Source organism: Mastigoproctus giganteus, chromosome 5 (genome assembly GCF_048544385.1).
Source record: "Mastigoproctus giganteus isolate SK-2022 chromosome 5, ASM4854438v1, whole genome shotgun sequence".
NCBI lineage: Eukaryota > Metazoa > Arthropoda > Arachnida > Uropygi > Thelyphonidae > Mastigoproctus > Mastigoproctus giganteus.
In genome coordinates, this window is record NC_143579.1 from 80,474,923 (window position 1) to 80,489,435 (window position 14,513).

The window sequence follows — 14,513 nt, forward strand, 5'->3', positions numbered from 1 at the left end:
ACACAGTCCAGAATCAGCACTTCTGAATTGACTTAGCCAGTGATACTAAACTGGGTTTTATCTACAAGGAGTCAGTTTGTTCTCAAAATTTTGAACATTCATAAAAATTAAAACATATATGCTTTTAAGCATTAATTTGTTATTTCAAATTGGTTGCCCAATGTTAGATTGAAATTATTTCAAAAAAAAAAAAAAAAAAAAAAAAAAATCAGAAAAAAACTAAAGCAAATCATAAAAATACAAAAGTATAAAAAATCACAATTCAAAAATTTCATAAAAAAAACTTGTCGGTATTTCTTTTTTTGTTGTAATAATGGCTTCTTCTACATCCATTTATGTATCACTCAATTCAATGTCAACTTTTAAATCTCAATTCCTATGCTAAAAATAGATAACATTGGCTGACAGATCAATTTTAAAATCTACTTTTATGCCACCTTCTATCACACTTACAAATCTTCTAGTAAGTGCTGCCGTCTTGAAAAACATATATACTCCTCATGGCCCACAACTGAAAATCATACATGTACAAACTCTAGTAAAGGTTTGAATATTTAAAGAAATGGTCATCTTTACATTTATGAAGAAACCATGCCAAAAATTGATTCTAAAAACAAATATTTTTTGTTCTAATTGATGATATCTCTTGTGCTTTCTCAGACAAACATTACTTCTGTAGAAAAATATTTCAGTGAATAAGAATATGGTTATGAGATGAGGCATATCTGAGCTGAAATTTCTCATTTCCTGTTAGAATTTGAAAACACACACACACACACACACACACACACACACACACACACACACACACACACACACACACACACACACACACACACACACACACACACACACAATTTCAACCTGTGCCGCTACATTGTATTATGTTAATCAATAGAAAAAAATATTTTTTCGCATAATATGTACTTACTCTTGCAGCAGGAATGGTTACAAATGAATTTGAATTCCTGTTTTCTTTATTCTCCTCTTCAACACAATTTAAGCTTTCTTTATTCTCCTCTTCAACACAATTTAAGCTTTCTTTATTCACAACTTCCAGATGTTCATATTTTTCTTCACTATCTTCTACATCATCTTCTTCCTCCTCCTCCTCCTCCTCTTCCACTTCTTCATCTTCCACTTCCTCCTCATCATCTACTCCTTCATCATCACTAAGTTTAAGCAAAAATTGTGACTGAAGAGTTTGAACAAACATTTCAAAACATGATATAAAACATAAATGTACAATTACCCATTTGTGATTAAGTAATAACCCAACAATGCACCTATACAGAGCATTTAATTAATTCAACTGAAATCATGTGGTATACAAAAATCTCTTAGAGTGTGAACCAGAGCGATAATGCTCAATACGTTCTACGTTGATATCAATATTTGTAAGAATAAGAGAAGTTTACCTCAATATGATACGTAGAACACTTCCATATGATACTCTCCAGAAATTAAAACTAAAACAATCTAAAATCTTACATTATGCATTATGATAGACAGAATGAGGGTACAGGCTAAGAATAGAATACAAAAAAATACACCAACCAACAATAGTAATATCAAAAAATACTTTATTTCTGTTCCATATGTTGAACAGTGGCACAAGCAACTTAACAGATTCTTTAAAGATACTGAATTTAAAACTGTAGCCAGGCCAGTACGGAAATTACACACTATACTGAACAATCGCTCAGTTACTTCCTCGTTTGCAGCACAAATAAATGACCTAGTATACATTTCTTGCGGTGATTGTGACTCATTTTATCAGGGTTCTACGCAGTTTCCTCTGAATTTTTGTGTTAATTAACACGCGGCCTCAGTTCGTGCTTCTCCTTCAGCAACATCAGATTAGCTTTCCATGCCGTTAATGAAAAACATACTTTTTTTTATTTAATGAGCCCAAAATACTTAGCATCCAACGTAATTATATGAGACTATTAATTGCAGAAACCGCCAAAATTAAATGACACGAGAATTCTGTTAATGTTCGCCGGCCATATCTAACCTCTAACTCGTGGTCTTTTACACGCATGCGTGAAGACAAATAATCCCTATTTAAGTTCTGTACTCACCCCTATTCAGTAATTTTCATTCCTGTGATCACGACATACGGTCGAAAAGCATTGTCAGCTTCAGGAAGAAAAATCGTTTTGCAATTTTTTTGTTAAATTAATTTTTTACTTAATTTTTAATTGTGTTCATTTGATTTTTAATTATTTCTGTAATGTAAGATTTTCGAATTTTTAATTGTTTTTGTTTTAATTTCTGGAGAGTATCATACGGAAATGTTCTACTTATCATATTGAGGTAAACTTCTGTTATTCTTTTACAAATAAAAATCTCTATGTTATTATATTCATTGATGCATATCTAAAATTAGCAAGTGTATCTGTAAGCTTTGTGATGTGATTTTTATACAAGTGCCAGTCAAATAAAAGTGAGCCAAAACCTTGGATGCATAAATTAATGTGTATAATTCTGTACATATATATACACAATAAATGAAGTTCTTTATACTCACCTATTAAAATTTAATCCTTCACAGTCATAGCTTAATGTATATCACATATATCACAGTACCACCAATGGATAATTATCTATAACCTCTATAACAACAGAAGTCAACTCATGGCTATGGGTTTAAGACTATTACAAAACAAAACATGTGATAAATTAAAAATTATTGGAGCCAAGCATATGATATAGTGCCTGTTTCTAATAATAAAAAGATAGATTAGTGAAGGACACGGCACCATAGAAGATGAAGTAACTAGGCACTCCATACTGTGTTCTGCCATTGCACACTAGATTATGTCTGAAGTGGATGTTTTAGTCAAGGATAACTGATGTGTGTACATTGATCAGTTGGATAATAGAGTCTGTATGTCAGTGGCTTGTGCAAAACATTTCTCCAAAAAACAGAAAACTAACCTCAACACAAGAAATAACAAATTAAAATGTATACCGAGCTATAGACAAAAATGAAGCATTGCTGCTAATAGCGCAGAGTTCAACTAATGTGCCAAATGAATTGAGCAGTTAATTTTTCGAACCTTTACTTTTACCACTCACATATTGTTAGCTTAAGAAAGACAGCCTATATGTGTTACAGCATCAACACATATAGGCACCATTTTTGAACACATATATATGGTAAAAGCATACCACTTGTAGTAACATTTGATGCTTATATATACAAGGGGCATTCAAAAAATAAGTTACACCTTCCATCATCTCTTGGTATAATTGCACAAGTGTGGTGCCTGCACAGAATGGAGTTCATATCATGTTCCCCTGGTAGGTGAGCTTCGTTGACGTAAATGGTAGCAGTTGTGTAGGAGCAAGCGTTCATAATGGCACTTCAGCAAGAATGTTACTCTGTTCAAGGTACGTGGAATAGTATGATTTTTGTGAGCAAAATGTCTGAATTGTTCCGAGATTCATTGTGAAATAACGGTGGTGTATGGGGAAAATGCAATGTCGTGTCCAGCCATAGTGAAGTGGTGCCAGCAGTTTGAAAGTGGTCGCACAGAACTGACAGATGCTGATCGAAAAGGAAGACCATCAATGTCAACCACTGCAGACGTGTTGCAGGTTGATGAAATGATTCGCAATAATCGAAAACTGACAGTCGCAGAAATGGCAAAAGAGTTGGATATTTATCGGTAGTGTTCATTCCATCATCCATGATCTTGACTATTGCAAATTTTGTGCACGATGGGTTCCTCGTTCACTGACAGATGAACACAAAGGTCAACTTTTTTTTTTGTCTTCTCTAGCCTTCCTTCAATACTATTCTGTGGAAGGCCATGACTTCTTACGCTGCTTCATCACTGGCAATGAAACATGGGTGCACCATTTCATCCCAGAAACGAAGGGAACATCTATGGAATGGAGACACGCAACACTGCCTGTGCAGAAGATATTCAAAGTTGCACCATCAGCAGGAAAGGTCATGGCCACTGTGTTTTGACTGTGAAGGAGTTGTTTACATGGAATTTATGGCAAAAGGCAAAACAATTAATGCTGCCTCATACTGTGAAACATTACGGTCTTTGCGAACAGCCATGAAAAACAAGAGGCCTGGAAAGTTAAGCAAAGGTGTTGTTCTCATTCAGGACAATGCCCGCACAATGCACGCACAACACAACACTTGCTCCAAAGTTTTGGATGGGAGGTATGGCAACATCAGCTGTAAGTCCCAATCTTTTGCTTGTGACTATCACATCTTCGGCAAGCTGAAACATCTAGGGAGACAACAATTTGCAAATGATGAGCGGGTGCAAACAGCAGTTCAACGGTGGCTGAATGACCAAGGAGTGGATTTCTATCATCAGGGAATCAAATGATTATTCAGACGTTTCGAGAAGTATTTATACCAATTCGTTGATTATGTGGAAAAGTAGTGCAAGGTATGTGTTTTCTATTGCATAATGTTACATATCTCAATAAATGTCTCTTGGGCTACAATGGTCAAGTGTAACTTATTTTTTTAATTACCCTTGTACAACAGATACAGGGAATACGTTAAGCAGAACTTGACAGTTGGTTCTCACTCAACTGTAGCAGAATATTTCTGTACTTACAAAATTATCACTTCTTGTATCAACATTAGAAATGACACAATATAAAATAATATACTTGATCTGGTTATCAAAGATTAATCAGATATTAGGTATCTTCGAATAAAATAACCACCAGCAAGCAATGATCATAGTGTATTAATGTGGGATTTATACATAAGAAATAACTTGTGTATAGGATTTCATTTTCACAAAGAAATTACTAAGTTTTTGCATAACAACAACAAAAAAAGGTACTACATATAGGCTAATACGCAAGCCAAAAAGCCAGCTTTAGTGGCAGAGAAGAAAAATGCTTGGTAGACTAAAAATTATCTTGAAACCCTGAATCTTAGGGTAGGTGTGAAGTAGTTTTTCCAAATATGGGGATAAGAAATCCAAATGCAGGTTATTTGGATTTCTTAATAATTTAAACATCACTGCATTAAATGAAGTTTAATTAGCATTAGTAGAGGCATTTGAGGCAAGAAAGCAAGCTTATGCAGCATCAGCCACAAAAAAAAAAAATAAATAAATAAAAAATAACCACTTCCACTTCACCCCTCTGTTCATTCGAAATACCTGTCCAGCTGAGCCTTAAACTTATTTAGGCTATCAACTTCCACGACAAGGGATGGAAGTCTGTTCCACCTGCTGGCTAAAGGCAAATTTCCGCACGTCTATCCTACATCAGTCTTTAATCAATTTGAATTTATGCCCTCTCAGGTGATTATTCTGAGCAAGAGGAAGAATCCCATCAGCATTGAGCATGCTCAAACCATTCAAGGCTTTATACACCTCTATCAAATCACCTTGCTGGTGCCTAGTCTCCAGACACTGTAATTTGCAAAATTTAAGCCTTTCTTCGTAAGAGCACCTACTTTGTTCCATTCACTAATCTTGTTGCCCTTCTCTGTACTCGTTCCAGCAGCTCTACATCCTTCTTGAAATGAGGCCTCCAGACCTGTATACAGTACTCTAGATGTGGCCTGACCATTGCCTTATACAATGGGATAATCACCTCCTTATCCCTGCTAGAAAAATTTCTATATATCATTGACAATACACCATAAGCTACTCTTGCAGCCCATCTGCACTGCTCAGAGAACTTCATATCTGCCTGCACAGCCACCCCAGGTCCCTTTCATTCTTTACCACTATCAGTGTAGTACCGCAGAGTTGATACGTTGCTCTGGGGTTGCTGTTTCCCATATGTAGTACTTTACATTTGTCAATGTTAAACTTCATTTGCCACCTCGAAGCCCATCTGCTCAATCTTTCCAGATCCTGTTGCAGCAGCATAGTGTCAGTAGTGTCCTTGACAACCCTGCCAACCTTCGTAGCGTCTGCAAACTTGGACATTAAGCTTGATATACCATCATCAATATCATTTATAAATACAGGAAACAATAATGGACCCAATACTGAACCCTGAGGGACTAGTCCACGATGAGCAGTGTCCATTGATTACCACTCTCTGTCTTCTCCCCCTCAACCACCCCTTTATCCATAGCAGCAATTTGCCTCCAATGCCACACTGCTCCAATTTGTGCAGCAGTCTTCCATGTGCAACAGTATCAAAAGCCGTTCTAAGGTCCAAGTATATAATATCAAAGTTATTCCCTGCATCCAGTTCTTTTGTGACTGCATCATAGTATCCAATCAAATTGGTCAGGCAAGACTTCCCCTTAACAAAACCATGCTGTGTCCGAGCTATAACTGAAGTGTTGTCTAGATGATCCTGCAGTGCTTCTTTAACAAGTGCCTCCATTAATTTTCTAGGAACAGAAGTTAAACTCACAGGTCTATAATTACTTGTGTCAGCCTTTGATCCTCCTTTGTGAATTGGAGTCACATTTCCACATCTCCAGTCCATGGGTACCTCTCCTGAGTCCAAGGAAGCTCTCATAATTATGGCTAAGGGTTTGCTTACTTCCTTTGCTGCCTCCTTTAATATAACTGGATAGATCCCATCCACCCCAGGTGTTTTTCTTGTGTTTATCTTCAACAATTTCTCCTCCACTTTACTCCCAGTTATTAGAAGATTCTCTAGCTTACTACCAGAGTTGAATACACCTCTGGCATTCCCCTCGCTGAATAACTCCTCATGTGTGAATGTCGATGCAAAATATTCATTTAGTTTTTTAGCTACCTGAGCAGGATCATCAACAGTTGACCCATCGATATCAAGTGGACCAATCTGATTCATCCCCTTCCTTCTAGAGTTTACATAAGTAAAGAACTCTTTGCTGTTTTTCTTTGCATCCCTTGCCAAAGATTTCTCGTAATCTGCCTTCACCTGCCTAACCTCCTTTGTAACTTGGTTACAGATCAACTTGTATCTATCATAGGCTTCTGTGTCACGTGTTAATTTGTATGTATCCCATGCATTTTTCTTCTCTGCCATATGTCTCATTAGTTCATCTGACATCCATTTAGGCCTAAACCTTGAACAATATTTCTTAGTTGGTATATAAAGCCTAGTAGCTTCCAAGATAAGTTCTTTGAATGCTTCCCATTTTGAATTTGCTGTTGGTAACGTCAGTTGGTCCCACTGTATAGAATTTAAATACTGTCTCAGTCCATCGTAGTCGCCTTTACGAAAGCAATAACCCTTCCCTTTACTCCTAATGGTAGTTACTTTGAGTAAATCCTACTTCAGCCCACTGTGATCACTACCACCTAGTGGTTCATTTATCTGCAGATTCTTAATGCATGAAGAATCACTACTGATAATCAAATTAAGAGTATTACTCCCTCTAGCTGCCTCCCAAACATGCTGATATAGAAAACAATCATCCAATAAATCCACAAAAGCCTTGCTAGTGTGTGAGTGACCAGCCCCCAAATTCCAGTCAATATCTGGGAAATTAAAATCCCCCATTATAAGACTCTCTGATTTACTGGACCACTCTATTTCCCTGTACAGTTTCTTATTATACTCATCAGAGTCATTAGGCCTATAGCACATCCTACTCTCAATTTTGATCTCCCAATGCTTATGTCACACCAAACTGACTCGACACTACACTGTCTAGCGATGTCGACTGGCTTCACTTCCTTGGATTTTATGTATTTCTTAACTAATAGCATAACCCCTCCTCCCTTCCTATCCTTTTTGTAGACATTGTACTCCCCAAATTCCAGTTCTGCACTCCTTATATCTGTGTGACACATCTCTGAAATCCCAACAATATCTGCCTTTGATGTTTTGAGCAATACCTCAAATTCATCAAATTTATTTACTAAACTCCTAGCATTGGTGTACACGCAAGTATACATGCACCTGTTCTTTTTCTTAGCTACCCTAACACAACCCATGTGTTTACTTGTACCCCCAATGATTCCCAGCAGTCTCTGAAATATCCTGCATCTTATTTTCCAGGATGCTGCTCATTCCATTATAACCAAACCTTCATACACCCTCCATCTCTGGGTAGGGGGGGTTTCTAGAGTTGACATTGATTTATGACTTGACTTTATATTAAAATGGAAGAATTTAAACATTTAAGGAATATATAGGAAACAAACAACAAACACTGCATGGCTGTTAAGTGTTCTGAATGAAATTCAGAACTAAAATTTCATTGGAAATATTGGTTAAACTGATGACCCTGGAGAACAATGGAGATTTCATCAGATAGGCAATTATCACATGCAGATCAGTGTGGGAAGGGATTATGAGGGTTAATTACTCTCCTCTCCCCAAAAAAATTACCCCAAAAGCATGTTTTTGCATGCTCTTTTTTGATAAACAAAACAAGTTTCCTATGCTGTTATCTCTCCACCACCACCCCCACATGGGTTGGATACACCTTGGCAATCAACCAGTTCTAATCTTAAGACTGACCTGATTATGGCATTAACACTTTGGCACTTTATAGTAATTAAGAAATTTAAATATTCATTCTTTAACTCACAACACTGACACTATTACTCTAGTGTACTGTCCAAGAAATGATGATTTTTAGCAAAGTTGAGCTGAAAGAAAGCAATAATTTAAAATTGTATACTCAAAAGCATAGGTTACACAATGAGACAAATGTTAAATAAATTGATAAAACCGCTGCAGAAATCCTGCCATTTTTTTTCAATGGAACATCAATATCCCACTTTGCTGGTGCTTAAACTTAAAATAGAACTTTCACTAGCTGCTAAATAGATATAATTTTCCTGCATTCAGTAAAATAATTATACAGGGTGTTTCAGTTAAACGTTTCAGAACTTCTAAGAGGGGTAGGGTACATCCTGACAACTCGAAATCATATAGCAATGTGGGGTCGGAAATGCTTTCCTGAAGCGGTGTTGTACACAGAAGCGCCATAAAGAAAAGAGACCGTAAGTGAGAAATCGTTTTAATAATACATGAAAAGAAGCAAAAGGTACATGGATTAAAGTAAGTGTTCGAAGTTTCTTCCACGGGCTACAATGCACGCCTCACATCTCCGACGCATGGACATCTGAAGATTCTGGAATACTCCAGGCGAATTTCGAATTTCTTCGGCAGCTACTGCGATTCTTGCAACCAGCTCCTCAGCATTGTCAACAGGGGTGTCATAAACTAGCGATTTCATATGACCCCAGAAATAAAAATCAAGACATGATAGGTCGGGTGACATCCAGGTAGTTACGAACATCTCCGCTATAATGGGCAGGGGCTCCGTCGTGTTGGAACCACATTGTCTGTTGCGTCGATGCAGAAATCTGTTCATCTCTCAAAAGTTGTGGCAATACTTGCTGCAGAAAGATCAAGTAGATAGGTCCGGTTAGACGACACGGTAACAGGTAAGGTCAGATGAGGTGATCTCCCATAATACCGGCCCATACATTGACCGAAAATCGAATCTGTGCTGCACGACGACTTCTGTGTACAATACCGCTTCAGGAAAGCATTTCCGACCCCACATTGCTATATGATTTCGAGTTGTCAGGATGTACCCTACCCCTCTTAGAAGTTCTGAAACGTTTAACTGAAACACCCTGTATAACAAAAACAGAAAAAATAGGACCCATGCATGGCTGTTTTACCTGGAATCCTAAAATATATAAACAGATGGGGGGGGGGAGTAAATTTTCAAATGAAATAAAAATATTAAATGCTTTTACTTAATAAATTAAGTTCATTTTTTTACTTATTACAATGTATTCTTTGTAATAATCTATTCTTGTAATTTCATTTTATGAAGATCGCTTCTAAAAATGAAATAAAAACTAAACAATGCGATTTTTTGAAAATACTGCAGTGGTTCAGTTCCATCAAGCTAACCTATAATGGCTTTGATATGCTTGTCTACATCCACATACTTTCACTGTTTGTAATACTGTTCATATTATCTCACTAATAGCTTTTCCACTTGCTTATAAAAAAGCAAAATTAATTTAAAACTGAACTGAATTTTTAACACTGTAATTGAATTTTAACACTGTAATTGAATTTTTCCACTTGCTTATAAAAAAGCAAAATTCATTTAAAACTGAACTGAATTTTTAACACTGTAATTGAATTTTTCATAAGTGCCTTGATAATAAATCTCTTTATGGGCATAAGTTAGCACCAATATTTGACACATCAAATGCAGTTGAATTAAGTAATAAGAATAGCATTATACGTATCATGTAAATCTGCCTGTGTTGTTCGGGCAGCAGCTATATTGCACGTTTTCAAATATAATATATAATAATCCAAAATTCAATGGAGTGTTGCAAAGCTAATTCACTTATGATAAATTAAGGCATGTGGTTACAAGCATTTTCACATATTCACAAAATGAGGCAAGAAGTGAAAGCTGATTTCACAAAACTGCAACAATGCTTTGTAATTAAAGAACAAAACAAAAACACAATAACATACTTCAAAGCATGCAATCTTGCTCATATAATTTACAAGACAAGCAAGCTTTCAGCCTTGTAAATTATATGAGCTGTCAGTGTATCAGTAGCTTTCAATACCTTAAGTAGTATCTGTTCTGAGGTTCCTTTATCTATATTATTTACCTCCGCATTTGTAGCCATTGGATATTTTTTTTATTTTTTATTTTTTATGAAAACCCCAAACACAACAGGTATCAGAACCTAAGATGAAAGAAGATATTTTTCTGAATGATGACTTTTATACAGCTTTGTTTTCAATGCCAAAGGCATTCTGAATTATCTTTATTATTATTTTTTTTAATTATGTAGTTATATATACAGATAATAATATAGATATATACAGTTTGCACCCATTTTATTATATGTTATGTGAAAATATCATACAGGTAAAGTGGCATACATGCATATCAGTGTGGTGTTGGGTAATGTTGTTCATGTTGTCTGACTGGTCACTTAGCCTAGATGGCTGCAGAAACTGCAGTCTTCATTAGTAATTTCAACTTATGCAGAATTCTGATGCTCAATAACTCCCTGATGTTTTTCAACTGATATACGAGGACAGTAATGGTGTACCACTAAGTCATCTATTGCTTTAGCTAGGTGATAAAATGTTCAATACACTATATTCGTGGATGCTCACCAATGTGTCAGTGATTGCACTGAGCTGTTACTTCTCTCTTGGTGGTACCTCTGTTAGTGCACACAATCTTGGCAGTCCTCCCCATATATTCAGCAATGGCACTCAGGTACAGTTAGTAAGACAGCTGGCTGCATTTATAGCCATTCCTTGTATAATAAATAAATTTACATTTATTCTCTAAATAGCCAAGGCCAGAAGAGTTCACAAATTCACTGTGACTGAATACACTTAACAACTAAGGGCAGCTGGATTATCAGTTACAATCATAATGGGCCATGCATTTTTTTGTGGCAGCATACAAGTTTGAAACTGCAACTTTCCTAATTGTGACTGTGCACATTAACAGCCCCGGAGGCGACGCAGGGCAATACAGATTTTCTTACTGATTGTAAGTGTGCCATACTTGTGCAGGACACAGGTTTACTGTATTTTGTCTAAGGCGGAAAGCTAGGTGTCCGGGCTCGCACCTCCTCGTGGTCCGGGGCAGGCAGGTAGGGGTGAACCCCTGCCTCGCAAAGTTGAGCCGATAAAAGGGGACGAGGCGTTTTTTGTTAACTGTTCAAACTCAAGAGGAGGTGCTCAAATTTTCTCCTCTTGAGGTATTATTGAGCATTTCCATGGCTTTCTTTTAGGGTTAAATTTTTGAGCATTTTTGTGCCCTTCTTTTAGAGTTAATAACAGTGAGCATTTTCGTGCCCTCAGGCACTTAGTTTGCCTTGGTAAGGCACTAACATTAAGCCTCTGGGACCTCCTCCCGTTAAACTTGGGAGGAGTAGTTTTAGAGAGCATAAAGGATAGCTTTTCTTGTGCATTTTAAAATTCTATTTTGGCTAAATTGATTAAAAGGCTACACCATACCAAGACCTATTCATCCTAAAATAGTGATATCTGATGTAGAGCAAGAAGTGGAGAAGGAAGAACTATTACAGCAATTGTGGTACAAAAACTTCAAAGACAGTGATATTAGTGAAAAGAAGTTTGAAGAGTATGCTGAAATACTAACTGTAAATAAAAACAGGAACACTCAGTTGAATAATTGGATATTGCAGTTGGCTCCAGTATTGTGGCAAAATGTAAAAGAAAAGTCAAGATTATATGTAAGATGGATGGCATATAAATTTAAGGAAATTTATTCGATAACGCAGTGTTATGAATGCTTAGCCTATGACCACATCGCGAAGTATTGTAAGAGAGAGATGCGATGTGGTCACTGTTCTAAAGGACATTCCTTTAAGGACTGCCCAGATAGAAGAAAGGAACCAGAGTGTTGTAATTGTAAAGGAAAATATGATAGTACTGCACATGTTGCCATGGATAAGAAATGTCCCGAATATATAAAAGCCCTAGAAATTTATAAAAGAAAGATTAATTATGGGTAAGCAATTAAAATGCTAAGGCGGTAGCACTGCAAATAAATCAGATAATGGAGCAGTAGGAAATCTCGGTGGCTCTCCTACAGGAGCCATATACGATAAAAGGAAAAGTTATAGGGTATCCATGTAGATATAGAGTGGTAACATGTGGTGATAATCCAAAGACAGCCATAATTATAAAGGATATGGACATAGTTGTAACCAAAGTGACATCTTTATGTAATGAAAATTACTTATGTTGTGAAATGTTAGGTAACTTTGGAAAGCTTTATGTTGTAACTATATATTGTCAACCTTCTGTTGGAATAGAGCAATATGTGGAATACCTAGATAGAATGTAGAATAAGATTGGTTCCTGTGGGGGTTGTAGTCGCCTTGGATTCGAATGCCTGCTCTCCACTCTGGGGTAGTGAGAATTCCGATGACAGAGATGTATTGCTGGAGGAGTTCATAGCTACTTCCGGGATGGAAGTGCTGAACATGCCAGGACATGCACCAACTTATTCTACGGTACATGGGCAATCATATATAGATTTTACTCTGGCAACTTATTCTATAATAGATAAAATAAAGAAGTGGAAAGTAGAGGAAAGTTATACAACCAGTGACCACAATAGTATCTCTTTTATTTTTACAACAGATGATTCTGTGCGAATATATTACGATACCGAAAGATATAGGGATAAAAGTGCGATGTGGCCTAGGTTTGAAAGCATATTTTTGAATAGTATTAGTGTGATAGATTGGATAAGCCTGACATCAAACAATTTTGTTGCACAGCTAACTAGAATATTAAATAAAGCATGTCTTAAAAGCATGAAGAAAAGGTATAGTGTTAGCAGACCTGTTTTCTGGTGGAGTAATGAATTATCGGACAAAAGGAAACAAACTTTTAAAATTAGAAGGAAATTTCAGCATGCTAGGAGAAATGATTTGGAGCTATGTACCTTATATAGAGAAATGTACAGAGTTAAACGTAAAGATTATGTTAAGGCTGTCAGCAAGGCAAAACAAGTAATGTGGAAGAAATATGTGAGTGAACAAGGATCCCGAGATCCATGGAATTCTGTATTTAAAATCTTAACTAATAAAAAGAATCTATCGGATATAATGTGCACCATACGTGATGAGTGTGTGCAGACTTTAACTTGGGGTGAGTCAGTGAACATGATATTGGATGATCTCGTTCCAGAAGATAATAATCAGGAAAGTTCACTAGAACAGGAAGATCAGCATCATTTTGTGACACCAGAAAAACAATTTAACTTAAATGAGGTGGAAATGGCCATAGACCAGGCAAAGGATGGTAGGTCCCCGGGCCTTGATAAAACAGAAGTCTCTGTTTTGAAAAGATAATTTCAGTTGGCACCTGAATTATATGTAAAGATGTATAATAAGTGTCTGGAGGAGGGTGCCTTCCCGATGGATTGGAAAAGTGCCAACATTAAATTATTAGTAAAAGAAGTTGATCGTATGATGAACAAAACAGGTTCGTACCGGCCAATAGCTCTCCTGTCTGTTTTAGGTAAGACATATGAAAGGTTATGCGTAAGTCATCTGATGATGATGAAATACAATCTTAAAAATATGTCATCAGAAAACCAGTATGGGTTTAAAAAAGGTGTATCGACTGAAGATGCCATATATAAATTGATACAAACAGTGGAGGAGAGTGAAGAGCGGTATACTTTAGGAATATTCGTTCGTTTCAAAGGAGCCTTTGACCATCTAAGTTGGGGCGGCATCAAGTCCAGGATAAAGGAGGTGTGTACGACAGTATTATATAAGGTATTTAAAGATTATTTTTCAAACAGAGAAGTAATTGTAAGAACAAAATATTCTCGAATTGTAAAAAGTATTTATATAAAGGATGTCCACAGGGTTCAGTGATTGGCCCCTTTGCCTGGAATATGGTTTTTGATGAATACTTGAATATGAATATGCCTGATGTCACAAAAATAGCGTATACAGATGATCTAGTATTATTAATCCAAGGGAATACAAGATCTTATATTGAAAGTAAAGCTGAAGAATCTTTAAGATCCCTTGAGGAGT

At 36.5% G+C, this 14,513-nt stretch overlaps 1 protein-coding gene across 4 annotated transcripts in view; it reads right to left on the bottom strand.

The window, feature by feature from the left end:
- Positions 1-14,513, bottom strand: part of LOC150085522 (ran GTPase-activating protein 1-like) — a 384,391-nt gene that overhangs the window by 160,670 nt on the left and 209,208 nt on the right. For all 4 annotated transcript variants that reach the window (XM_090374091.1, XM_090374088.1, XM_090374089.1 and 1 more), the window contains exon 10: positions 932-1,172. In XM_090374091.1, the coding sequence (XP_090230217.1) occupies positions 932-1,172 (241 nt within the window). The remainder of the gene's footprint in view (positions 1-931; positions 1,173-14,513) is intronic.